Source organism: Saccopteryx bilineata, chromosome 1, assembly GCF_036850765.1.
Source record: "Saccopteryx bilineata isolate mSacBil1 chromosome 1, mSacBil1_pri_phased_curated, whole genome shotgun sequence".
Classification (NCBI taxonomy): Eukaryota; Metazoa; Chordata; class Mammalia; order Chiroptera; family Emballonuridae; genus Saccopteryx; species Saccopteryx bilineata.
The window spans coordinates 29,136,693-29,162,914 of record NC_089490.1 but is presented as its reverse complement, the minus strand read 5'-3'; the positions used below and the strand labels follow the sequence as shown (position 1 = coordinate 29,162,914).

Sequence of the window (26,222 nt, the reverse complement as noted above, 5' to 3'; positions counted from 1 at the left end):
CTGATGCTTCTCTTTTTCTCTCTTTTTTTCTCTAAATAAATAAAAAAATTATTGGGAAAAAATGGTATGTACACATTAAAAAAAGATGTTAATTTATAGGTCATTTCAAAGAGAGTTAATGGGACCAAAACCAGGATGTAAGAATGTGACGTAAGAATGAAGTTCTCCATAGGCTCTAATACATACTTAATAGTGCTATGTTTTCCTGAGGAGACATAGATAATAAATAAATAAATAAATAAACCCCTAAATGTGTACATTTAACTATAATTATCTCCAATAATCTCATGTTATTAGTTCTTGGTCAATATATCATACATGTGTTTGCTTTGTTTCCATTATAAGATTTTAAACTAATTAATGTGGGGAATATAATAGTACAGTCTATTACTTGTAATAGGGATAACAAACATGTAGTTGGGTGTTAAATAAATCTTGTTAACTTGCATGTTTGAGCAGCTGTAATATTTGACTTCATGTGAGGCTGTGTATAATTAACTCATTCTTGGAACTATGGGGTCTCATCTGTCTCTTTCTGTGGGCTCTTGAATTGTGTGTCGAGTGTCCTAGCTGTCACTGTGTTGTTTGAGGCTCCATATGCACTATGGAAACTCTTACAGCTGGTGACACATTGGGTCATGGGTGATACAGTACCACTTAGAGAAGGGCTTCCACTGTCCTCAGCTAAGTGTTCGTCATACAGTCATCCTTGCGTGCCCAGTACTGTCACGTGATTTACACTATAAAAGTGCTGGCCCTGGCCGGTTGGCTCAGTGGTAGAGTGTCAGCCTGGCATGCAGGAGTCCTGGGTTCGATTCCCGGCCAGCATACACAGGAGAAGCACCCATTTGCTTCTCCACCCCTCCCCCTCTCCTTCCTCTCTGTCTCTCTCTTCCCCTCCTGCAACCAAGGTTCCATTGGAGCAAAGTTGGCTGGGGCGCTGAGGATGGCTCTATGGCCTCTGCCTCAGGCGCTAGAATGGCTCTGGTTGCAACAGAACGACGCCCCAGATGGGCAGAGCATCGCCCCCTGGGGGGCATGCTGGGTGGATCCTGGTTGGGCGCATGCGGGAGTCTGTCTGACTGCCTCCCCGTTTCCAACTTCAGAAAAATACAAAAAAATAAAAATAAATAAGTAAATAAAAGTGCTCAGTAAGTGTTAGATGAACTAATGATCTGAATCTGTTGATTCAGTTCAAACTCAGTGAAAGCTTGGTACTAGTTTGACATTCTGATAAGTGAGCTATTTTTATCTTGATGGAAAAAACACTGTGACCACTGGATGCAAAATGTCAGTGTCGCTTCTTTCTTACATTAAAGGCCATTTAATTCTCCCTAGCATTCCAGAAAATCCTCTTGTATTAAATTAGGCACTTAAAAATTTATTTATTTATTTTAGCGAGAGAGGAAAGGAGAGAGAGAGATAGGAACATTGATCTGTTCCTGTATGTGCCCTGACCGGGGATTGAACCAGCAAACTCTGTGCTTTGGGACAATGTTCTAACCAACCAGGCTATTTGGCCAGGGCCTAAATTAGAAACTTCTAAGTCAAGGTGATTTACTTTTTTCTTCTTTCAAAAGAGCTGGTGTAGTCTTCTCTGTGTGGAAGTCTGACTCTGAATGGATAATAGACCACTGAAGAAGGTGAGTGACTCAACCACTCAATTTAATATGCTTTTTTTTTTTTTCAGGCACAACGTTTTTTATTATTTTGTTTTGTTTTAAATCAGTAAAAGAAACTGGGTCCTACTCTGCTGTGAGGAAACAGGGACACTGGAAGGTGGGCTTCCCCCTCGCTCCTCTAAGGGAGGGTTCAGTCTCTTCCAGCCCTGCTCCAGCCACATATGACCTATCCTTGCCCAGAAAGCTGGGGTTTGCCACTGAAAGCTGAAGGTGCCCAGGGCCATTGGCCCCATCTACGACACTGTGGATGAGCCTAGGGTATTTCTTCCAAGAAGCAGGTAAACTGATCTCATTTGCACAAGGGCCACTTAACTACGTTTTGCCTGAATAGTCAGGTTTTTTATTCTTCCCTCAAAGATCTCTGTTGTGGGTGTTGATAGTCCTATTTTCTGCTGCTTTGCTTAATATATAGTGTTTCTTTTATCCCTCCTACCTCAATGCCCCACTCATAGTTCAAGCTGGGACCTACTCCTAATTTAGAGCTCTCTTTCCCCCTTTTGCCAACTTCTATTATGAATCTACCTTTGCCACCCAGCTTAGTGTACCCCAAGGTTCTCTTTACCATGCCATAGTCGCAGAGCTCCAGGGAAGAGCAACCTGGTCTCATCTCTCCAGACAGAGGAGAACAGAAGCTCCATATCCATGCATGCTGCAAATGGCTTTTCCAGTCTACCTGAATCATTACCAGCTAGAAGCAGCGGTCATTGGGACTTGGACATGAGCTGCAAAGTATAGAATGGTGACAACAATTCCAGTGCCATGTGGACTTTTCCTGGATGTGGACTTTTCCTGGACTCCTGCTCCCTGTGACAGCTCCTAACAGACTGAAATGTGGTTGGGTTGCATTTTTCAGGGATTTGGCATGGTGATGGGGCCAACTTGGACTTGGTGAACATGTTAAGAACACTACTCTTTTATGGATTCTTGCTGTATTGGCCAAGAGTTTGCTTAAAGGCTTTTAATCACTGTAAAAAAAATAGAAGACTGGATAAAGAAGATGGGACACATATACACTATGATATACTATTCAGCTAGAAGAAATGATGACATCGGATCAATTACAGCAGAATGGTGGAATCTTGATAGCATTATGCGGAGTGAAATAAGTAAATCAGAAAAAAACAAGAACTGCAGAATTCCATACATTGGTGGGACATAAAAGCGGGAATAAGATACATGGTAGGAGTGTGGTGGTTACAGGGGGTGGGGGGAGGGAAGGAGGGAGAGGAGGAGGGGTACAAAGAAAACTGGATAGAGGGTGATGGAGGACGATCTCTCTTTGGGTGATGGGTATGCAACAGAACTAAATGACAAGATAACCTGGAAATGTTTTCTTTGAATATATGTACCCTGATTTATTGATGTCATCCCATTAAAATAAAAATTTATTTATAAAAAAAAAAAAGAAACTGGGTCCTAGAAGCTGCAGTGATCTAAGCAGCAGCAAGTTTGTGCATTTGTCTTTTTGTTTAAATATGTTTCAATTACCACACTGCTGGCACACCTCGTTTGCATGGAATTTTGCACCATACATACTAATTGTAGTACATTTACCCCCCCTCCCTCACCCCAGCCCAGGGGAAAAATAAGACTACTTTGGAAGATAATTTTCATCGAAATATAACCAAACTTTATTCAGTGGACTGTGACAAGATTATAAATGATATGAAAAATAACATTTTAACATTTGGCCATCAACTTAAGAAAATGGTTCGCTTATACAAATTTTTGTTATTTTTAATATAGTGTACTCTCCTATGGTCCTCAGAATTAAAGCATAATGAACAGGAAAGAAAAGGAGAAGAATGCAGCTGAGTGCTAAGGCAGGACGTCTTACCAGAAGCAATGAAAGTAGAGTATATACTAAATATCAAGTGCAGAATTTCATAGGGCCAACAAGGTAACTGTCTATATTTTTCATTTACAAGGGTGGATTTTGCAATTACCAGACGTGTTAAATGCACCAAATAAAGCTCCTAAAGTTGATACTACAAGATGCCACCTTAAGTTTTCCAAGCTGCAACTGTGCATACTATTAAAATGGTTTTCTTAAATATACTGTATTTATTTTTTTAACATCACACGAAGAAGGTGTTAAAACTGGTGTAATAAAAAAAAAAACTGGTGTAATATCTCAAAAGAATAACTATTCCAGATTTGGGGGGAAGGATGAAGAGGGAGATACTCAGAACCCTTCACCAGAATCCCCCCAACTTGATCATAATGGATTAATGATGTGCTTTGTGGATGTGGTTAGTCAGTGACGCCAGCCTGACGGATCTTTCTTTCTGCACCAAGTCCCATTGAGCTCTCTGGTCCCCTTGGCTGATGAAGAGCCATTAGGAATCATCCAGGGAGCTGTTCTTGAAGTGACTGACCAACCTATCAGGTCGTGGAGCTGCAACAGCCATGGGGCCTTGCAGACTCACCAAACAGAAGGGCTGCACCTGCCAGTGCGCTGATTAAGAAATCACTGAGAGCCTGACCAGGTGGTGGCGCAGTGGATAGAGCATCAGACTGGGATGCAGAGGACCCAGGTTCAAAACCTTGAGGTCGCCGGCTTGAGCACAGGCTCACAGACATAACTCCATGGTTGTTGGCTTGAAGCCCAAGGTCGCTGGCTTGAGCAAGAAGTCATTCACTCTTCTGTAGCCTCCCCCCCCAGTCAAGGCACACATGAGAAAGCAATCAATGAACAACTAACAACAACTAAGGTGCTGCAACAAAGAATTGGTGCTTCTTACCTCTCTTTTTTCTGTCTGTCCCTCTCACTCAAAAAAAAAAAAAAACCCACTGAGACTTCTACCTCATCTCCAGCCTGTAGCGCAATGCCATCCTGAAATTCTTTCACTTGGATAAAGAGCTTCTTGGTATCTCCCACTTCATAGTTCATAAAGCCAAGCTGATCTTTAACACACTCCGCAGTGGCCCTATGCAGAGGTGTGATGTTGTAGGCCATGGTTTGTGCATTTTGGCCCAGGACACACAATTGAAATTTGATGCTCTCCCCTTTCTGCAGGCAACCCCCTTTTTGGCCATTCCAACTACACCAAATGGATAGACGTCGCCTTTCATATCCCCTTTGTCCACGATCTCAATTATTTCTTGGTACTCAGTCTGTGCTGGATCAACACTCCTCAAGGAGTGAATGACTTTACTAGAGTAGATGTAGGATCAGCGTCTTCAGTAATTCACCGAGGGTATTTTGTTGACTTTTTCGGTACTGACTTTTTTGCCTTTGCCTTTGGACAAGGTGTATTTGATCATGTCCTGCAGTTCCAGGCTATTGACATCATTAGAGAACTTACTGTAACAAAAAAATTTTCTTATCATGATTAACTGTTTCAATAAATCCAATATTATCCTTGAGAGTTGCCGCGTAACTCAAGAGCCTCCTAGAGTTAGAGTTACGACCTGAAAGTTGCACATAGGTTGCAATCTGCTGTCCAGGTCTCTGCTTGTCACTAATACTAAATTCAAACTTATCTTCTATTTGAGGAGAGATAGATCTGTCCACATCCTTGGCTTGAAAAGCAATAGTCAGTTTCACCCCACAGTTATAAGCAATAACACCATCCTTAGCCTCCTCTTCTTTGCCTTTGTTTCGGCTAGTGGTTTTAGGATTGGATAAAGTGGCTTCTTTTTCTACAGTGCCCAAAAAATGATGTCTGAATGGGAAAAGAACAAAAGCATGCCCTTGGAAAGTTTTTCAATCCTAATAGCATGATTTCTTTGGGCAGAGAGCATGTCAGAGACCATAGTAAACTGTACTTCACCTTCAATGTGGAGCTGGTTCCCATCCAGAATCTCACTGTAGTGGAAGAACATATGAGCATCACGGTCCACACACTTGATGAATCCAAAACCATCTCTCATGGTAGCAATTATACCCATTTCTCCGGCTTCATCAGTGAATGAAATGTATTTGATAGGACTTGTATGTTAGTTGCTCATTCCAATTTGTCACGTAGGTCTGTGGAAATATTAAACCTAACACGATCGCCTTCCAACAGGGTCACCTTGGATTTTGTATCTTTGTCTCCAAAGGAAGTTCTTTAGAAATCACCAAGTCAACTTTAATGCGTCCTGGCAATGGGTCATTCTGGTTTTTACTGGGTACTTTTGAGATAACTTTGGTTACAATTCCTTCAAAATGTTCAGTGCTGATATCTTCAAAAATGACAGTTCCTTGAGGCAATAATCTGACATCTGTTGCAATTACCTTACCAACCATTTCTCTCTTTGTGAATTCCACATCATCTCCAGGCTGTAAGGTCTCCAAGTCACCCTTAAATTCACTATAGTGTAAGAATATCTCTTTTACAACATCACCTCTTTTAATAAAGCCAAATGCCTCCTTCATGGCACAAACTACTCCCTACAGTGGGTTTGTTTCTTTTTCTTTTTCTTTTTTTAATAAATTTTTATTAATGTTAATGGGATGACATTAATAAATCAGGGTACATATATTCAAAGAAAACATGTCTAGGTTATCTTGTCATTAAATTATGTTGCATACCCCTCGCCCATAGTCAGATTGTCCTCCGTCACCCTCTATCTAGTTCTCTGTGCCCCTCCCCCTCCCCCTAACTCTCTCCCTCTCCCTCCTATGTCCTCCCTCCCCCCACCCCTGGTAACCACCACACTCTTGTCCATGTCTCTTAGTCTCGTTTTTATGTTCCACCAATGTATGGAATCATGTAGTTCTTGTTTTTTTCTGATTTACTTATTTCACTCCGTATAATGTTATCAAGATCCCACCATTTTGTTGTAAATGATCTGATGTCATCATTTCTTATGGCTGAGTAGTATTCCATAGTGTATATGTGCCACATCTTCTTTATCCAGTCTTCTATTGAAGGGCTTTTTGGTTGTTTCCATGTCTTGGCCACTGTGAACAGTGCTGCAATGAACATGGGGCTACATGTGTCTTTACGTATCAATGTTTCTGAGGTTTTGGGGTAATGCAAATCAAAACTACAATGAGATACCACCTCACCCCTGTTAGATTAGTTATTATCAACAAGACGGGTAATAGCAAATGTTGGAGAGGTTGCGGAGAAAAGGGAACTCTCATCCACTGTTGGTGGGACTGTAAAGTAGTACAACCATTATGGAGGAAAGTATGGTGGTTCCTCAAAAAACTGCAAATAGAACTACCTTATGATCCAGCAATCCCTCTACTGGGTTTGTTTCTTTTTCTTTTTCTTTTTTTTTTTTTAAATTTTTTTTTTATTATTCATTTTTAGAGAGGAGAGGGAGAGACAGAGAGAGAGAAAGGGGGAGGAGCTGGAAGCATCAACTCCCATATGTGCCTTGACCAGGCAAGCCCAGGGTTTCGAACCGGCGACCTCAGCATTTCCAGGTAGACGCTTTATCCACTGCGCCACCACAGGTCAGGCTGTTTCTTTTTCAACAGCATAACGTTTCAAGCACTTACAGCACCAGGATGCTTATCGTTATCCATCACAAAGTTTGTTTTATCTCCAGTATTCAGCTGAACGTCCCCTTCCACATTGTCAGGGGTAGTAGTCAGATAAAACACTTCTTGTCCATCCATTTGGTCTTCAGGGAGGATTTCTGATTTTCTCTTCACCAGTTTAACAGTGATGGGTTTCTCGGCCCGCCGGTCAGATAGTACTTTGAATTCAACATCATCTCCTACTTTTAAGTCCTGCAGGTTGCCATTAAACTGTGAACAGAAGAAGAGTCTAGCTTGATGTCCTGAACACTGAATAAATCCATAAGAGGATAGCAGTTTTTCAATAACCCCAGTGTTACGCTGAGCTGCTGAAGTGCCACTGGGTACCCATTGTGTCCATTGTTGTGGAGAAGGTTTGGATCAAAGCTCGTCTCACAGTGATAATCAAATATTGCACTTTCAGTAGTGTTTGCCGATTTTTCATTTCCAGCACACATTTCAAAGGATGAAAATTGCTAGTATTAAAAAAAAAAAAGAGGGAGAGAAAATGATCTATCAAGCTAATAAGGTGTCCAGCTGCTGCTGCACTGGACAACCTCTCAGCACAGCACTGAAGAGACAGCATTGGGAAGTGCTTTTTCAAAGCAGTATTGGGGACATGTTCTTTTAAAGCTGTTGAATAGGCACAAACTTCCTGTTTCAGATCAAGTGTTGTGTCTTCAACTCAAGTATACTCTTCTTTGGTCTTGTTGGTTGTTTCAAGGTGTGTTCTTTGCTTGATATGAACTTGAAGCAGCAGTTTCAGCTGGTAAAGACTACTCCATTACAATTCATACTCAACAGCTCAGTGCCCCATCTCCAGTACCCCCTCTCCAGTACCACCATAACCTTTTTATTTTAAGTGAGAGGAGAGGTGATAGACAGAGGCCAGCATGTGCCCCAACCAGGATCTACCTGGCAACCCCCATCTGGGGCTGATGCTTGAATCAATTGAGCTATCTTCAGCACCTGAGGTTGACGTGCTCAGACCAACTGAGCTATCATCAGCACCTGGGACCGATGATTGGACCAACTGAGCCATTGGCTGCAGGAGAGGAAGAGAGAAAGAGGGGGAGTGGAAAGGGAAGAGAAGCAGATGGTTGCTTCTTGTGTATGCCCTGATCGAGGATCAAACCTGGAACATCAGCACCCTGGGCTGACACTTTATATCCACTGAGGCAAACGGCCAGGGCCTTAATATTATTTTAAGGGTCTATTGCATTGATTGCTTTGGTAACATGAGTGACACATGAAAATATGGCTCTTGATTTTATGGTGTTAGCTTACATGGAAGGATATATCTGATGAAGTTTGAACGTTTTCTACAAGATGAGCTTAAGGATTTCAGTCCAGCTAGATTGGGTTGGCTAGGAGACTTGTCTTGAATCTGTGTATACATAAAAAATGTACTGTTATAATTTAGATTGTGTATTTTAGAAGGAGACTGGTAGAAATTATGGGAGGGGGAACTAAAGTTACCCAAGTTCACAAAGACCCCAGAGACTCATCCTAAAACATAAAAGCAAGTGTGAAATAAACTAATTATGAGAAGAGAGGTAACGAGAAAGGGCATGATGCTTGAGAGAATGCTTTAAGGAAGTCGTCTTATGGGAGTTAAACTTTTGATGGTTCCAGACGAGAGGCAGGGAAGAATCCATGGGCAGGAAGAGTAGAGACATGCGTGAAGAGCCCGTGATCCCAGGAAAGTTTGATCACATTAGGAAGGTCTTCCAATGAACCCAAGAGCTGCTTCTTCATTTCCTTCTGTTGAAGAACATGGAGGAAGGGGTTTCAAACATGTGATCGATGAAAGTAAGTCGGCCCTACTAGAATGTGTCCTCCCTTTTTAAAAAGGCATGTGTAATTTCACCTAATATTAATGGAGACATAAGAAAGTAAGTTGCTGTTATTTTGAAAATACCCGTGTATTTCTGACACATAGCATGTGTATTTCTAACACATAGCATGTGTATTTCTGACACACAGCATGTGTATTTCTGACACATAGCATGTGCTTAATAAGTGTTGGTTGACCTGAAGTTAACGAAGACAAGTGAACTTTTCACAGGTTATTTAAAATTATACATCAGAGCCTGGTCTGTGGTGGTGCAGTGGGTAGAGTGCTGACTGACCTGGAATGTTGAGGTCATCAGTTCGAAACCCTGGGCTTTCCAGGCCAAGGCATATATATATATATATATATATATATATATATATATATATTAATCAACCAATGAACAGCTAGAGTGAAGCAACTACTTCTTGTTCCCCCAACCCCTTAGTAAAATCGATCAATAAAAAAAAAAATCTAAAATTACACATCAGAGTGTTTAAAGGCTCTACTTGCTAACCCATTTTGGTTAAAAAAAGAAATCATCCTCACCTGACCAGGTGGTGGCGCAGTGGATAGAGAGTCGGACTGGGATGTGGAAGGACCCAGGTTCGAGACCCCAAGGTTGCGAGCTTGAGTGTGGGCTCATCTGGTTTGAGCAAAGCTCACCAGCTTGGACCCAAGGTCACTGGCTCGAGCAAGGGGTTACTCGGTCTGCTGAAAGCCCGTAGTCAAGGCACATATGAGAAAGCAATCAATGAACAACTAAGGTGTCACCACGAAAAACTGATGATTGATGATTCTCATCTCTCTCTGTTCCTGTCTGTCTGTTCCTATCTATCCCTCTCTCTGACTCTCTCTCTGTCTCTGATAAAAAAAAATCATCCTCAATCAGATAGTGGTCATTTATGTATTGTATCAATAATGATCATTTATTAAGCACCAGTAGGAGTCTAACCATGGGGTTAAAATAGAATTAGTTCAGGTTATTTTGAAATTACCTGAGGATGAAATTTCAGAATCTCTGATGTCATTCATTTCTTTATTTTTGTTTTCCCATTTATAAAATGGAACTATAGAGAGACTTGCCACTTAATGCCAAGGCCTCTCTCAGGGTGACTTACCTGCCACTTAAATCATGGTTCACACCGATGACTGGAAGTATAACATGTGGTGGGTGTCAAGAATCCTTAGCTATTTGTGGAAGAGCATAAAAGACCATGACAGCAGTTTGTAACTTGGTTCATCTCTGTACCAAGTTAGTTAAGAATTTTTCTGTAATTTGAGGGAAATGGGGGTGGAACTGGGGTAGAACAGAAAAAGTTGGGTCCTTTTTTGTCATCCCTTTTTAGGGTTCCCCTTTGATTCCCCTTCAGGAAGTGGAATAGAAAAAAAAAAAACCTACGTTCGTCAGTCTCTGGGGCAACCACAACTTAAGACAGTAAGCAGGTCATTCAAAACAAGGGCAGTGATTGCTATAAAAACCAACAGGTACTGTCATTGACACAACGCAGGCACACACAGGGCATGCCCAGGAAGAGCTCACTGCAGGAAGCAACAACCAGAGCCGAACGACAATGACCGTCCTGCAGAACCCAGCCATGGTGAGTCGTCAGAATAATTTCTGTTTAGGCGTAATCATACCCTAACAGGCGTCCCCAAACTACGGCCCGTGGGCCGCAATGTGGCCCCCTGACGCCATTTATCCAGCCCCCACTGCACTTCTGGAAGGGGCACCTCTTTCACTGGTGGTCAGTGAGAGGACCACTGTATGTGGCAGCCCTCCAACGGTCTGAGGGACAGTGAACTAGCCCCCTGTGTAAAAAGTTTGGAGACCCCTGCTAGGACTTTTGAAAGACAGATTGCTAAGGAATTAGGCTTGATTGGGGTTATTTCTTTTAAAGACAGAGCTGACTTTAATTTTGACTCCTGTCTCGTGGAGAGAAAGAAAAAAATAACTAGAAGTTATAATGGGGTGTAAAACAGCTCTTTACCTGATGGCTTTTGTATCGTTGGTCTTAACTTGAGCGGCTCTTGGTGTCACCAACTACAGCCTCTCTTGTGGTCACCATTATAGAGTGAGACTGGCTTGAAACTCTAATCTTCAGTGGGCGTTAACTGAGCGCCCGTGCTGCGGAATCTGCTGGCTCTTCGTCAGATTGTCCAGAGGACCATAAGTACTGCTTCGTGCAGGCAGATTGAAAATAAAATTCCAGAGAAACAAAAGCTATTTCAGTGGAATGCTAGTAGCCATGAAAAAGTACAAGGAGGGTAACGGAATGTCAGTGCATCCAAAGGGTGGAGTAGCTGATGCCCTCCTGTATGGAGCTACCATGATTCTTACAGCAGGTGGGACTGCATACGCCATATATCAGGGGCTATGGCTTCACTTCCTAAGAAGCAGGATTGACTTCAATTTATCCTCCCAGCAATCAATTGATTCAATTTCATTCAGCTCTCTATAGACCAGTAAGCTGATAAATAACTGAGTTCTTCTTTGGGGATCAATATTTATTGACTTGCACTAACTGCCATCAATAAAGCAGTCTTTACCATAAAACAACAACAACAACAAACCCACAAAAAAGCCCACTCTAATCTCACGTGGGAGCTTAGCCAGCCTGTTAGGATGTGTGTATATATTTCAAGAAAGTTGGAGTCCCAAGAGGTTTAATGGTTTCCCCAAGACTACAGTCAGAGGACTGCCCTGGATGGAGGAAGCGAAAGCACCCGGCGACGGACTTTGGACAGCTCCTAGGATCTAGAGGAAGGAAACATGCCATGTCCCTGAGTGCTGATTTGTTTTTGCATTGTCTCATTCCTCTTTGAAGAGAAAGAGATGTTAGTGTGACAGAAATCTACCTCCCAAGGGTCTAGAATCTTGCCTGGCAGTCATTAGGGGAGACCAGGGAAGAATTTTAATATAGAAGAGCATAAAAACAGGGCTTGTAAAATGACTCGCCATATTATTAGCTTAAATATTCCACCCCCCCCACCCTTGTTTATAAGCCATGCAACTTCAAAGAGCTTGGATTTCATAAAAGGTCATGGCATACGGTGATGATAATACTGTATTATGTTCACATATTGTATTGGAGATGACAAGAAGTGCAGCAAAGGGTAGCGTGTGAGGGCATAGGCTTTGGAGCCAGACCTGGCTCCACTCCTTACTAATGCGAGCTTTGCGGTAAGTTTTTAACCACTCTGTGCATTATTATTCCCCTTATCAGTATCGGGTAATAATAATGGCATCTGCCTCCTGGGATTTTTTTTGGGGGGGGTTAATTGATATTGCAAATGCCTAAATCTATACTTTGAAATAGTAGATTAATGCATGTGTAGTTTTTAGTAAACGTGACTATTTTAATACAACAATCAAAGAAGATAAAGTATTCAATAAGTGTTAAATATTAATATTAATAATATTGCTTTCACCTCGGAGACTCTCATCAACCCAATGATGTACAAATATTTTTTTCTACGTGCATGAGTCTCAGTTTTATATCCCATCTATGTGGGATATATATGTCTCTCTTTACTCCTTTGTTCTCCACCCCCCACTTTTACTTTTTAAAACTCCATAATGCTGTGTCTAGACAGAAGGTGCATGAGGGCAAATTTCACATCTTTCCTGTCCACTGTGTTTCATCAGCATAATGTCAACTTAATAATCGTCACCTGTACTGAATATTTACCATGTGCTGGATGCACTCTTCATGCTTTTTATGGATCATACCATTTATTTATTAATTTTAAAAAATCAGTGAGAGGAGAGGAGGCAGAGAGACAGACTCCCACATGTGCCCTGCCTGGATCCACCTGGCAACCTTGCTAGGGTACGATGCTCTGCCCATCTGGGACATTGCTCTGTTGCTCAGCAATTGAGTTCTTCTTAGTAGTTGAGGCATAGTGGAACCGTCCTCAGTGCCCAGGGCCAACTCGCTCTAATAGAGCCATGGCTGCAGGAGGAGAAGAGAGAGAGAGAGGAGAGAGTGGAAGGGGTAGAGAAGCAGACGGACGCTTCTCCTGTGTGCCCTGATGGGCAATTGAACCCAGAACATCTGCACACTGGGCCGATGCTCTACCACTGAGCCAACTGGCCAGGGCCATGATCATATCATTTGTTCTTTACGTTTCTTGGTGGAGGAAACTGAATTTGGACCCAGGACATCTGATTCCAGAGCCTGTGTTCTGAATCACCACACTATAGAGGCAAGAAGGTTATCGAATGAATAATGATTGTGGGAGATGAAAGTAGATAACTGCTGATTGTCTGAAGGCAAATCAGTTTCATTAGGGTCTTTCCTGGGCAAATCTCCATTTCAAATTCTCTATAATATCAACTATCTTGGTATAGCATGTTAATACCATTAGCTTTTTGTTTATTCATCATTTCTTGTCTCCAGCATCTGCAAAACATAAAAAACGGAGGTCCTTTTAGCCTAGGGGTCCCCAAACTTTTTACACAGGGGGCCAGTTCACTGGCCCTCAGACCGATGGAGGGCTGGACTATAAAAAAAAAAACTATGAACAAATCCCTATGCACACTGCACATATCTTATTTTAAAGTAAAAAAAAAAAAAAAAAAAAAAAAAAGGGGAACAAATACAATATTTAAAATAAAGAACAAGTAAATTTAAATCAACAAACTGACCAGTATTTCAATTGGACTATGCTCCTCTCACTGACCACCAATGAAAGAGGTGCCCCTTCCGGAAGTGCGGCGGGGGCCGGATAAATGGCCTCAGGGGGCCGCATGTGGCCCGCGGCCCCGTAGTTTGGGGACCCCTGTTTTAGCCAATATGTCTGATTGCTTTACCTACCTTCTCTCATGGGGAGTATGAGCCTGAACAGCACAGCCCAGAGAGCAAAAGCAGCTGAGCTGCAGCATCAGTTCTGCATTGTGTTGAGAGCCGGCCGTGGGCCTGGTCCATCCCCAGTAAGGGCCTGTGGTGACAGGGAAGTGAGAAAAGCAGTGTTGTGACAAAGGAAAGCTGGAGAGATTTTTGGCTCTTCTTTTATTTTAGTTAAGTCTTCACAGGGCACTTATTATTATTATTATTTTGTGCTTTCTTGTAACACCAGATACACCAATTTTTCAATGTAAGTAAATACATATCTATGTTCCAGAATGAAAGAGAAATGGTTTCCACAGTCTGCTGTTGGGCGTCATCAGTGCGTCACCTGCTTCTCCAATGAGCATGAATAATTGGAATTTGCTGTGGTCGGTTTTGCATATTGCTTTTCTTAATTTGTGGATTGTGGGCGATGAACTAGATTGCTAATTTAGCTGTATTGTTTTGTTTATTCATTCACTCACCCGCTTTTCCATTCGTCCAGAAAGTATTCACGGAACACCTGTTCTATGACACATTTTCCTTCAGCCACTTGCAAATAGGTGTAGATCTGACACAGAAATAGTGCATTTCCAGACAGTAAAGAACTGCTGCTTGAGTGGTAGATGGTACATGCTTCCTGACTTGAGGATAATTAACATACTTGTAATTGAACTACTTTAGGGACAGTTTCTGGAGGAGACCACACAGAAGCGGGTCCTTACTGGAAGAGCAGGGTATGGAGAGATGGAAGTGGGCAATGTGTCCTAGATGAAGGAATGACTGAGAGGAAGGATTCTGTGGAGGATTCATGGGATATTGGGATATGAGGTTGGAAATAAAAACAAAAGCAATCATTTAGTAAGCTTCTATTTTTGCTAGACAGATTTATAGGTGCTTTACACAGAGCATTTCCTTTAATCTTGTGACTATTATGATAAAGTGAGTATTATAATTCATTTGGAAAGAAGAGAGACAAGAGGCTCAGTGCAAGACTGAAACTGAGTCCCAGACCCTGTTCTTTCTCTCTCTCTCTCCCTGCTGAGGTGCTCTCACACTCTGGCGGCTTGGTCACCAGGCTGATGACCTTCGGTCTAAGTTTGGTGCCCTGATACCTTCATGTATGACTGTTTCCACTTCTAGGTGAGGATCTGAGGTTCGGAGAGAAGCCCTGATCTCATAAAAGATCAAGAATGCTGAGTTCAGATAAAGCATGGGATGTTTTGGGGCAACAAATGACATCGGATTCCCTAATCAGTTGCAACCTCCTCTGTTTTCCAGGTCAAGGGTTTGCTGCTGCTGGTGTTGGGGCTCACCCTCCTGAGGGAGGGGGAAGCTCGGAAAAGCTCCACAGCAGGGGATGCCGCCCTCTGCCCTCCTCTGGAGGACAACAGCGTGAGGGTTGACATTCGGATCCTCAGTCAAAACCAGGCTCTTTCCCTCTCACATGACTTCCAGAACCGCTCCAGCTCCCCCTGGGATTACAAGTAAGTGCAAAAGAGACTGATCTTCACGTTCTTTTGAAAAAAACAAAAACAAAAAACGTTAATTTATTCTAATTGGAAAGTAGACAATTCAGCAAAAAATAGAACAACCAAAAGCCCTCACACTTATTCTTTAAAACAGAAACCCCACGTTAGCTGGAAGCTCACCTTTGTCTCGCTGTTCTGGGATAGGTGGTCGAAAGTCGTACTGTTTTGCTTTCAACTAACTGCTCACGGACTGCCTTTTTCTGCTTCCTGCAGCCCTGGATTGGAGTTGACAAGCTTTCTGTGCAGGAAGAGAGGTCTCTTTAAAGCAGCCCACATAGTTATCACTGCACAGGAATAAGTAGCCATCAGAAAAGTCAGTTTAGAGAGAGCCACTCAGATTAGACATTGGTTTTCAAGGAGTGCGGAAGAGAGCAGCGTGATGGGGGCGGGGCCTGTTTGGGAAGTGGGATCCCAGGTGGGAATGTTCAGGGAGCAGTCTTGTGATTTTGTCTTAGGTGTGGTCCTGAAATATCAAGCACTCATTTCCATCCTCCCAATCTAAGTATAAAAACAGATCCCAGGATAATTAGAAGAGCTCCTAGGCGGCCTGTAATGCTTCCCACGTGTTGGGAGTGTGTCTGGTGGCAAGTTGGCTGGATTGGTGTGGCTGTCTCTAGGCCTCCTGGAAGAGGCCGCTTTTGTGGGGGAAATTGAGAGAAGGCACTGGATTTACAAACCTCTGGGCTTTGGTTTTATTTTCTAAGCAGCAGGCTTTGTAGGCTGTATATTGGGAGACCTACTCTTGATTTTAGTCTCTAAGCAAAGGATAAATAATAATTATACTAATAACATTGTAAAGAAAAATACAAGATCTAACATTTATTGAATGCCAGCATTTTACAGTGTGACATTTCATATGCATTCGCATCACTGAATGTTCTCAATAATGAGATAGATCTACGAGAATCCCTATTTTACAGTTGAGGAAACCGAGGCTTAGGGGGTGAAACCCCGCCAGAGGGCCGTGTATGAATCCAGGCGGTCTGCTCCGGAGCCTGCGCTGCAGCCCTGAGTCACTCAGAACCACCTCCCTCAGGGAGTGCCCCGCGCCCTTCGTCTCTCTTCCCCGCCCTGTCTCACCCCCTGCGTTTGCCTGCTCCTCCCACAGCGTCACCAAGGACCCCCACCGGTTCCCCTCCGAGATCGCGGAGGCGCAGTGCAGGCACTTCGGCTGCATCAACGCCGAGGGGAAGGAAGACAGCTCCATGAACTCCGTCCCCATCCAGCAAGAGTTCCTGGTCCTCCGGAGGGAGCCCCAGGGCTGCTCTCGCTCCTTCCGGCTGGAGAAGCTGAGGGTGACTGTTGGCTGCACCTGCGTCACCCCCATCGTGCGCTATGCGCGTGACCTGAGAGCTGCACCTCAGCTTAGCTAAGGAGGCTGTGGAAGTGGCACTCCTCACCCAGCGCGCTGCAACAGTCCCGTGTGGTCCCCGAGTCTCCCACTTTATAGGGCTCTTAATGAGGTCTGCAGGGAATTCTCAAAGCTTTGTATTAGATACAGTATTCACTTTCTGGGGCGCTTCCCAATCCTAATAGAGTCCTGGGATGCTTCAGCGTCCCAACTCCCTGAAAATGAATGGAGGCGAACAAAGGAGTCCTTGATCTTCTCTGCTCATGCGCTGTGATGACCAGCCATGAGGTCCCAGGGATGCAGTGCGATTCCCTGGGAGCTTTGGTGGTAAAACGGGCTCGTGTTCGCGTGGATGAAAACCCAGAAAATGTATCCACAATGGAAGATTGCAGGAAGAGCTGCGCAAGCTGGGTGGGCTGGGAGGGATGGGGGTAAGGATCTAACACATATGTTTATTAAGCATTCGCTAAATATAGACCAGGTTGATCTGATATTTATATTTGTAAAGAAGTTGTCCATGTATTTAATGATGTACTGATCATATGAAAATTTAGAAGAAAAATTAATATATCAAGTGCTAATATAATAAAATATTAATGATTAAAAAATACTGTAGTCGTTCATCTCAGATTGTACTCACAGACCCTGTAGCCGTAAAAATTTTTGAAATTCTATATACCCGCCATTTATTTTCCATAGTTTCTCATCAGAGCACTAGTGTTAGAATTGTTTTATAATTATTATTATTTCATGTGAGCTTAGTGATATTAGTTTTTTAAGCTTGGTTGAGATATAACTGATAAATAACATGGTACAAGTTTGAGGTGTACAATGTGATAATTTGATACATGAATATATTGGAACTGATGTCCACAATCAGGTTAGTTATCACCCCCATCCCCTTTGTATCTGTAGTAAGAACATTTAAGACGAGCTCTTTTAGCAAAGCTCCAATATACAATACAGCGCTATGCTGGTCGTTAGATCCCCAAGACTCACTCACCTTAGAAGTGATAGTTTGCACCCTTTGTCCAACATCTCCTCATTTCCCTCACCCCCGCCCCTGACAACCACCCATCTACTCTGTTTCCATGAGCTGCAGAGTAGTATTATTAATGGTTCTTGGGTTTACATGGAGAGCTAAGGAAAACAGTACAGTTGCCATGTTCCCGGGTAACTCTTGACTGATCTCTAGCTACTTTATTTTACAAAGTGAACATTTATTGACCACTGTGATAGCTACTAAAGATACAAAGAAGAGTAAGAAATGCATATGGAAGGGCCACAGTACTGGTAACAGCCATCCACGGAGCCCCTGGTCATTAGGGTCATAGTGGTCACTTTGCTTGTCCTTGTTCTGACTTCTTTTAGGTCACTAGTTGTCTTTCATCGATTTCTAATGCTTCTTAGGGATATAAGAGCTTCCATATTCTGGTTTCCATGACATTCAGAGGTTTTCTTATCCCTATCTTGCCCAGATATGGCACATGACATTTTCTTTTACCGTACCACTGGCTCAGAGCACATCTGCATTGCTGCTGTCTTCCAGACCCCAGAGAGAGGCAGTTTTCCTGGCTTGAGCCTGGCACTCATGTTTACTCCTTTGGTGCGGGGAACTTTTACCTAGTCTGTTGGTAAGAGTGGGGATGGAGTAGGTTGCTAGGCTAGCTCTTCATCTCCCTGCTTCAGAATCTTTCGCTTGTGGTATGAACACTGATGTTTGTACTTAAAATGTCCAGGGCCTTGCAATTTAAAAAACATTTTCTGTCACGGATATCAGCTTCCTAAGTTTGCCGTGAATCTCTCAAGTCCATTTAGGTGCTCAAAACTTTGCAATGAGTCTTCCTTTCTCTATTCATTTTGGCAGTAACAGCCTTTCCCTGAGGGTAATACATATAGAAAGCCCCTGCCTGAGTGGTGGGAGAGGTACAGGGATGAAGGAAATTGCAGAGGAAAATTAAACCCCTGAATATATCAGAATATTATTTTGTTACACACATACACATATAATTCCAAAACATGTGCTAAGTACAATAGGTAAGGTATGAAATGTTAAGGAGATAGCTCACCAGGAGATTTCAGAAAGGACATGACTTTTACGCTGAGATGAATTTGAGTTGCTCTAGAGGAAAGTGGGGGAAGGGCATTCCTAGCAAAGGGAACAGTAACTGCAAAAGCAACAGAGGCACAAAAAAGCTTGGTATGCTAGGGGGAACAGCAAGTAGTTCCATGTGCCCGAGGTAGTGTGGACATGGGGACACAGTGGGGGATACATACAAAATATTTCTTGAAAGAATGATTGAATAAAATGAATGAGTGAATTAACCTGGCAAGAGGCAAGTGCACCTCTTGTGGTTGGTTTTGTGTGCCCTTTTGCAGATGCAATAACAACACAGCTGTATTTCATAAGATAAGTTTGGTGGGCAAAAAGAGTCAGAAACCTGAAGGTCAGTTAGAAGATCGGCTAGAAGGCACATTGTTCGAGCTGAATTGCCCCTGCAGGTCACCTGGCCAGCCTTTCTCATTGGCAGGTGAGGCCCAGGGGTATTACTTGGGTAGTTAGTGGTGGAAACAGGTTTACTGACTTCAAGGTCATGACTTTTCTTGCATATTGGTTTTGTTTTCATAAAGACCCATTTTGGTGATTTCTCTATGTGGCTTAGGGCTGGCCCTGAGAGCGCTACCCAAGTTCCTCCACAGCCCACATTTCCAAATACATTGTACGTGGCTTCCCCTGGAGTCTGGGGCCCTGAATCACAGCTTTCTTTGTTGGCTTGAGCTAAGGGCTGACTGTGTCATTCAGGAAATTGTAGGTCCTCTCCCGCTCACAAGGTGGCACACTGGGACCATTTGTTCCCAGAAGGAAACAGATACAAATAGTTTTCTTATGGGAAGCTATCTTCTTTGGCAGCCACTTAAGACACTGCTGACCCTGAATGAGCAGGCTCTGTTTTTCCTTTCAGTTTTCTGGGGCTCAGCAGTGCTTTGTTTGGCCTGTAGGACAAAGGGTCTAAGTTGAGGGGTTCACATGTTCAGATACAACACCATCACAACGCGTGAACTCAGGAACGTCTCTTTCCACACGGAAACTTGACAGCAGAGAGCCTTTCTTCTGATATCCAGCTCTTATTTATGGAGGCTTGGCTGTGGGGAAAAACATGTTCTTAATCTCCCTTTCTCCCTCTCTCCCTATCCTCCTCTTTTCAAATCCGGACAAAGTCATATTTATCATGCTTCACGAGGGAAATTTCACAGGTAATTTACAGTGAGAAAAGTGGTTATTAAATAGGTTTGTCCTTTTTTGTTTCTAACAGGAGAGGTAGAAAAAAATGTATTTCATATTTAGAAAGCTCTTGGCTTTGAATTCTGGTTCTACCGTTTTTTTGGTTGTAAGAGTTTAGGCACTTTAATCCTGAGTGAGACTCAGCTTCCTCGTATGTTAACTGGGGGATAAGATCTCTTTTAAAGAGTGGTATGTAATGTGATTGGAATAAAAACGTGAGAGACTCAGTCCAGCACCCAGGAAATGGCAGGCAATTTGTAACTGGTAGTCATTATCCCAAGAGGTACAGAACTTAAGTTGCCCATTTTGCTTGGCTCCAGGAAACTCACAACCAACTTTTATGCTTAAACACTACAGCTATAGTTATTCCTCACAGTTATTCAACGTACACTGTCCATTTACTCTCTATATACTCTCCTCGCCTTGCTCCCTTACATGTGGGTTTGCTTTCTGTGCCTTCAGTTACCTGGGGTCAACTGTGGTCCAAAAATATTACAGGGAAAAGTCCCATAAATAAACAACTCATATAAGTTTTAAAGCAGGGGTCCCCAAACTTTTTACACAGGGGGCCAGTTCACTGTCCCTCAGACCATTGGAGGGCCGGACTATAAAAAAAACTATGAACAAATCCCTATGCACACTGCACATATCTTATTTTAAAGTAAAAAAACAAAACGGGAACAAATATAACATTTAAAATAAAGAACAAGTAAATTTAAATCAACAAACTGACCAGTATTTCAATGGGAACTATGCTCCTCTCACTGACCACCAATGAAAGAGGTGCCCCTTCTGGAAGTGCGGTAGGGGCCAGATAAATGGCCTCAGGGGGCCGCATGTGGCCCGCGGGCCGTAGTTTGGGGACCCCTGTTTTAAAGTTTGCTGCCATTCTGAGTAGCCTGATGAAATCTCACGCTTCCCTGCTTCCCTTGCGAGAGAGGTGGCTCTTCGCACCTGCGCACTGAGATGCTCCCGGCTGGTGGCCATTTAGTAGTCCTTGGCTCTCAGATCAACATGAAGGGACTGAAGTGCTTGTGTTCAAGGAACCCTTATTTTATTTAATAACGGCCCCAAAGTGTAAGAGTTGTGATACTGGTGATTCAGATATGCCAGAAAGAAGCTGTAATGTGCTTCCTTTAAGTGAAGAGGTGATATTTTAAATAATAAGATATTTTGGGAGAAGAGAGATCACATTCACATAACTTTTATTGCAGTATATTGTTATAATTGTTCTATTTTTAAATTAGTTGGTTTTTAATATTTTACTGTGTCTAATTTATATATTAAGCCTTATCATAGATATATATGTATAGGAAAAAACATAGTATACCTAGGGTTTGGTACAATCTGCAGTTTCAGGCATTCATTTGGACCATGTCCACCACGGATAAGGTGGGGAGGGCTATTGTAATTTAAAGTAGTGTAAATAAAAGATCTATATATTGTCAATATGTTATTATTATATAGATACAGATACAGGTATTTTGTTTAAATAATCTTAAACTAATTTGAAAAGAGTAAAGGAAACTGTAGATTTAATACATTAAAAAAATTTCCTCTGGGGCCAAAAACATTGTAGCCTATCCCACAGGGATAAATTAGAAGAAAATTAGTTTTAATTCAATAAATCACAGAGGTGGCATATGTTCAGTTCAGTTCCTCTCAGGGTAAAAAGGAGCACACACATTTTCTCAAAGACTGAATTTTGGGGGTTGTTTTTTGCACTATGTTTGGTGCCAAGGAAAGGATCATCGAATAAAAAATATTATAGCTTCTGCAGCTGATGAGCTCTAAACCTTGCTTGTGCATCTCCAAGTGTGAAAAAAGACTATAAAAAAAAGTTCTTTATTTTTTAAAAAGTACCCAGAAAAACAAAATTTCTTCAGGCAGTGAGCGAGTTCAGGTGTGGGGTGGTGGGGAGAAATATTTATATATGGGAAATTTTCCTTCCTGTGTTTCTTATATTTGTGAATCTGATAATCACAGAAGTTTATGACTTACCAAGTCATAATTCTGCATCTTCTTATATTTGCAATAGAATTGCATTTGCAGCAATTGGAGTATTAATGTCACTCAGGGAGCTAAACTCAGTAAGAATTCCATTGAGAATTGTTAAAAATAATAAAAATGATAATAATAATTGCAGCTCCTGTATACTGAACGTTGGCTATGTGTGTCAGGCACTGTGATATCTTATGTGCATCTTAGTCACAACAGTGCCATGAGTTTGGAAAAATTATTATCCCCACAGTACAGATGAGGGAAATGAGAACTTACCACTTGCCTAAGGTCACAAGAGCTAGTGTATATTAGCCTTAAGGTTTAAATTCCGGTCTCTTGGATTGCAGACCTTTATTGCTTGATCATCTAATCAGCATATTTGCATAAAGTTGGGTAAGGTACCTAACATTTCTTCACCAGAATATTTTTGTATCTGAACATTAATTAAAATATTTCTTACATAGGTCACTGAGGTTCCCAGGATTAACTCTGGATTTACAAAGAGCACGGAAAACCCACCTCTCACTGCACTTCCAGAAACACAGCTTTATTTACTAGTACCAGGTGCATGAACTTGGTCTTGTCATTTTACAATAGGGGCTATGTGAAGTCTGTGCTTTGAAAATTGTGACCTAGTAGTAGCTCACACTATTGTGACTAGTAATAGCTGGCTCACGAGCAGCTATTAGTGAACATAACATTGCTCAGTAGTGAAGAAAAAATATTTTGAAACTACGATAAAAAAGAATGAATTTGATTTGAACATCAAGATATTTTGCCTGCAAAATGGTTATCTCTACTCTGAAACCGTATAGACATCATAGCATTATCAGAGATCACGGCATGTGGATGGTAAAGCCAAATGCCAAGTTAAAATGCCAGCTCTGGAACTCACTAACTGTACCAATAACTAATGATCGTGGGCAAGTCACCTAGCCTCCCTTTTCTCTATTGTTAAGTGGTGAGGATAATAGTTCCTACTTTACAGGTTGTTGAGATGGTAGAATAAGAATATATATCTAAGGTACTTTGAATAGCACCTGACATATTGTCTAGTGTATTAAAAGGAAAAGTCATCCACTATCCCACCACAATAACATGTAACTCTTAACATTTTCCTCCCTCTTCTGCTCATCTGTCCCATAGACACGTGCTTTATCAGGCTGCAATCATAGCGAACATGCAATCTGTATTTGGTAATTTATTACTTAACCTTACATTTTGTATGTTTTCTATGTTTCCATATAGTATTCACAATGATTTTTTGTGTGACTATACTATTCTTTCAAGTTGATGAATCAGAATTAATTAATTAATTAATTGGTTTTTGGACCTCTATTTCTATTTATAAAAAATAAATAGTGCTTGTTGCTGTTTTGATTAATTTTTTTATTGTGAACTATATAATGTAGAAAGAAGACTTTATGTCTTCACAGTTGCCTTCTGTGTTAAAATTTTGTTGTGTGTGTTTTCGTCTCTATGGTCTTCCTTGGACAAGGTGCCTAATATCTCTGACCCTCAGTTTCTTCAGCTACAAAGTGAGAATGATAATCATCTGTAAGGCCAGTAGCCACGGCCACCATCACAGCCGCCTGGCCTATGCAGACTCACATTAGATTTGGACAGATGGTAATGAAACAATGGTGCCAAGAACTGGTGGGCCATTACCTTTAATCCTAGCTTGCACCCGGCGGGCAAGTGAAAACACACACTGGGCTCCAAAACCCATTCATTCAGTGCTCACAAAGCTACTGACTTATCCGAGTTTCCTAGAATCAAAGGTTTCTAGCTCACCAGGCTTATTCACCTCTGTTGGGCAGATAAAATATATTATGTTAATTTTGTTAAAGATGGCACTGCCCACGTGGAAGCCCGTCGCCCAGGTGATACTATTAATTGCCCTTCTTGCTTGCAATGGGTGTGATTATATTAATGTGTGTTGGGGGCAGGCTGTGGGCAGGCAGGACCCTTATAGACTGGGGCTTGGTTTTAGGACTAAGCCTTTCCGACCCTTTTTGCTGTAGGGTGGTGCACTCTGGTGAGGAATCCCATTATGCCTCAGATAAGTGACTTTGTATCAGAGACTTTCTTGTTTGTGTATTGGATTAAAGGTTTTGATTTCTATACTATAAAGTGGGGCAGACCGGGAGCTTGCTCTCTCTCGGTTCCTGCTATCACCATTGCAGGGGCCTCCCTGATCCCTTGCCCTTCATGGGAAAAGCAGAAAACCTGCTTTTCCCTTGTCTTCTCTTGTGGCTTGCTTGTCTTGGTGAGACACCAATAAACAGAATGGCCCACCATCCTCCGACTCCGCCATTTCTTTACCATCTGCCCAAATCCAGTGGGAACCTGCATGTGAATGGCCACAATGGTGGCTCCTGGTCTTATAACTGGCGTAGTTAGTGGCAGGATTCGGAGATCACTATGGGGCCGCCACCCTTGAGGGGTGGGATAGAAGACTTGTTGCTGTTCTGGTTCCCCACGGCTGTCCTTTTACGGGCCGTGGGCTACGCGTTTTTTACTCAAGAGGAAACCAGGAGCTTTGTGCAAGAAGCTGCCCGAGGTCAGAAGCTTCAGTATGAATTGCAAATCAAATGGCAGAAAAGGCTGGAATTGGAGCGAGCACTGGAGAAGGAACTATGGGTTCACGAGTTGCAGTTTGCCCTGGAAGCTGAACGTTTGCACTGGTGGATTCAAGAGCTTGAGTCTCAGCTTCTGGCCAAAAGCCAGCAGCCACAGGAGCCTAAACTGTCGCCAAAGGAGCAGCAGCATCCATGCTGGTGGATCGGCTTTGAGTCAGCGGGAGCAAGCTCTTGAAACTCCTCTTCTGAGGATGAGAAGGCTCAGGCTGAAGCTTCCATATGCACACTGAGAGCCCGACCAGTGGTCGCCAAGAAGGTAAAAACCCAGCAGCGAAGAGTCCCTCAGGGGCAGCCACAGCCTCCTGCCCAGGTAATGGAACACTCTGTGGTCGGGCCCTATACCCAGGCAGAGCTGATGGAGTTGGGGGCACAATTTAGACAGAAACCTACTGAATCCCTGGTAGCCTGGTTACTACGATTATGGGATATAGGGGTGGATGGCATCATGCTCTCTGGAACAGAGATGGAGAAATTGGCCGCCATTACCACACACTCCTCCTTGAGGCAGCGTCTTCAGAACTGCCATGGCAACCCAGGAGACCATACCCTATTAGAATGGGTGATGGCTGCCATTCGTATGGTCTGGCAGAATGCTGGAGAGTTGCCAGGGGCAATGAGTCGGTGGCAGTGCTACAGTGAGTTAATAAAGGTCCTTCGGGAACTAGGTATGAAGAATGCTATGTTCAACCCTGGGTCCCATGGGCCAGACGAGGAAGTGTTTATGGCAAAAATGAGGGAATTTGTCCTTGCTAGCACCCTGTCAGCCCTTTTTGGCTCACAGCTCTCTTGGGCCCCTATGTGGGGCAGCCCATCAATGCAGTTACACAGATGGTAGCAGATTTGGGAGAGCTGGAGGCCTCTCAGGATCATAAAGCAGTGAGGGCTGCTACCTATGTTGCCCCCCCCCCACAACTAACAAGGGAAACAGGCCTATAAAGGTTACCTGAACAGATGTGGGTAGATTTGATTGCGGCTGGAGCAGATAAGGGGAAATTGGATGGCCAGTCTAATAAAATTCTTTTGGAGCTTTGGCGGCAGCTTAAACCAGAACAGAAGTTCCAGCCACTGAGACGAAAGGCCCCAACAGCTACCAATAAAACATTTGGTGCACAGGCAGTTTGGTTACAAGATTATATGATAGAGATGGCCGAGGAAGAGGAGAACTCCCAAGACCCATTGTACCAGTTTGAATAGGAAAAGGGCCGAGGGACCGGTCTGTTAGAATCCATGGGAGTCCAAAAAGCCCAGTGTAACAGGCTTTATTGAAAGGAAACCTGCCGGGCTGGCTCTCAAGGGAGAGTCGTGCTAAGCACAGACAGGATGTGCCTTTTCAAGGGTTGGGGAGGGGGAGTAGGAAGGGCTGTGGGGTTTTCAATCATCCAGGACTTCTCGGCTTGTGACGTCAGACATTCCTTTGTGGTTGGTCATCTGCTGCGAGCCCTGAAACGAGACTTACTGGAAGGTTAAAGAAATGAAACCTAAGACTCCCGACTATATATATATATATATATAAAAGGAAAGAGAGTGGTTCCTAGAGAGGTCTCAAGGGAGAGGGATGGAGGTCATTATCTTCTGTAACTTCTTCCTGCTGAGTAGGGGCGGTG

At 42.8% G+C, this 26,222-nt stretch overlaps 1 protein-coding gene and 2 pseudogenes across 1 annotated transcript; 2 read left to right on the top strand and 1 right to left on the bottom strand.

Annotated features, from left to right (window-relative positions):
- Nucleotides 1–3,935: 3,935 nt before the first annotated feature.
- On the bottom strand, nucleotides 3,936–7,601 carry LOC136319177 (cold shock domain-containing protein E1-like; annotated as a pseudogene).
- Nucleotides 7,602–10,551: 2,950 nt separating this feature from the next.
- Nucleotides 10,552–16,714, top strand: IL17F (interleukin 17F). Its single transcript, XM_066252975.1, has 3 exons — nucleotides 10,552–10,578; nucleotides 15,091–15,296; nucleotides 16,450–16,714. The coding sequence occupies exons 1-3, from the start codon at nucleotides 10,552–10,554 to the stop codon at nucleotides 16,712–16,714; spliced, it is 498 nt and encodes a 165-aa protein (XP_066109072.1).
- LOC136320972 (cytochrome c oxidase subunit 7A2, mitochondrial pseudogene) lies at nucleotides 10,945–11,384 on the top strand (annotated as a pseudogene).
- Nucleotides 16,715–26,222: the final 9,508 nt, after the last annotated feature.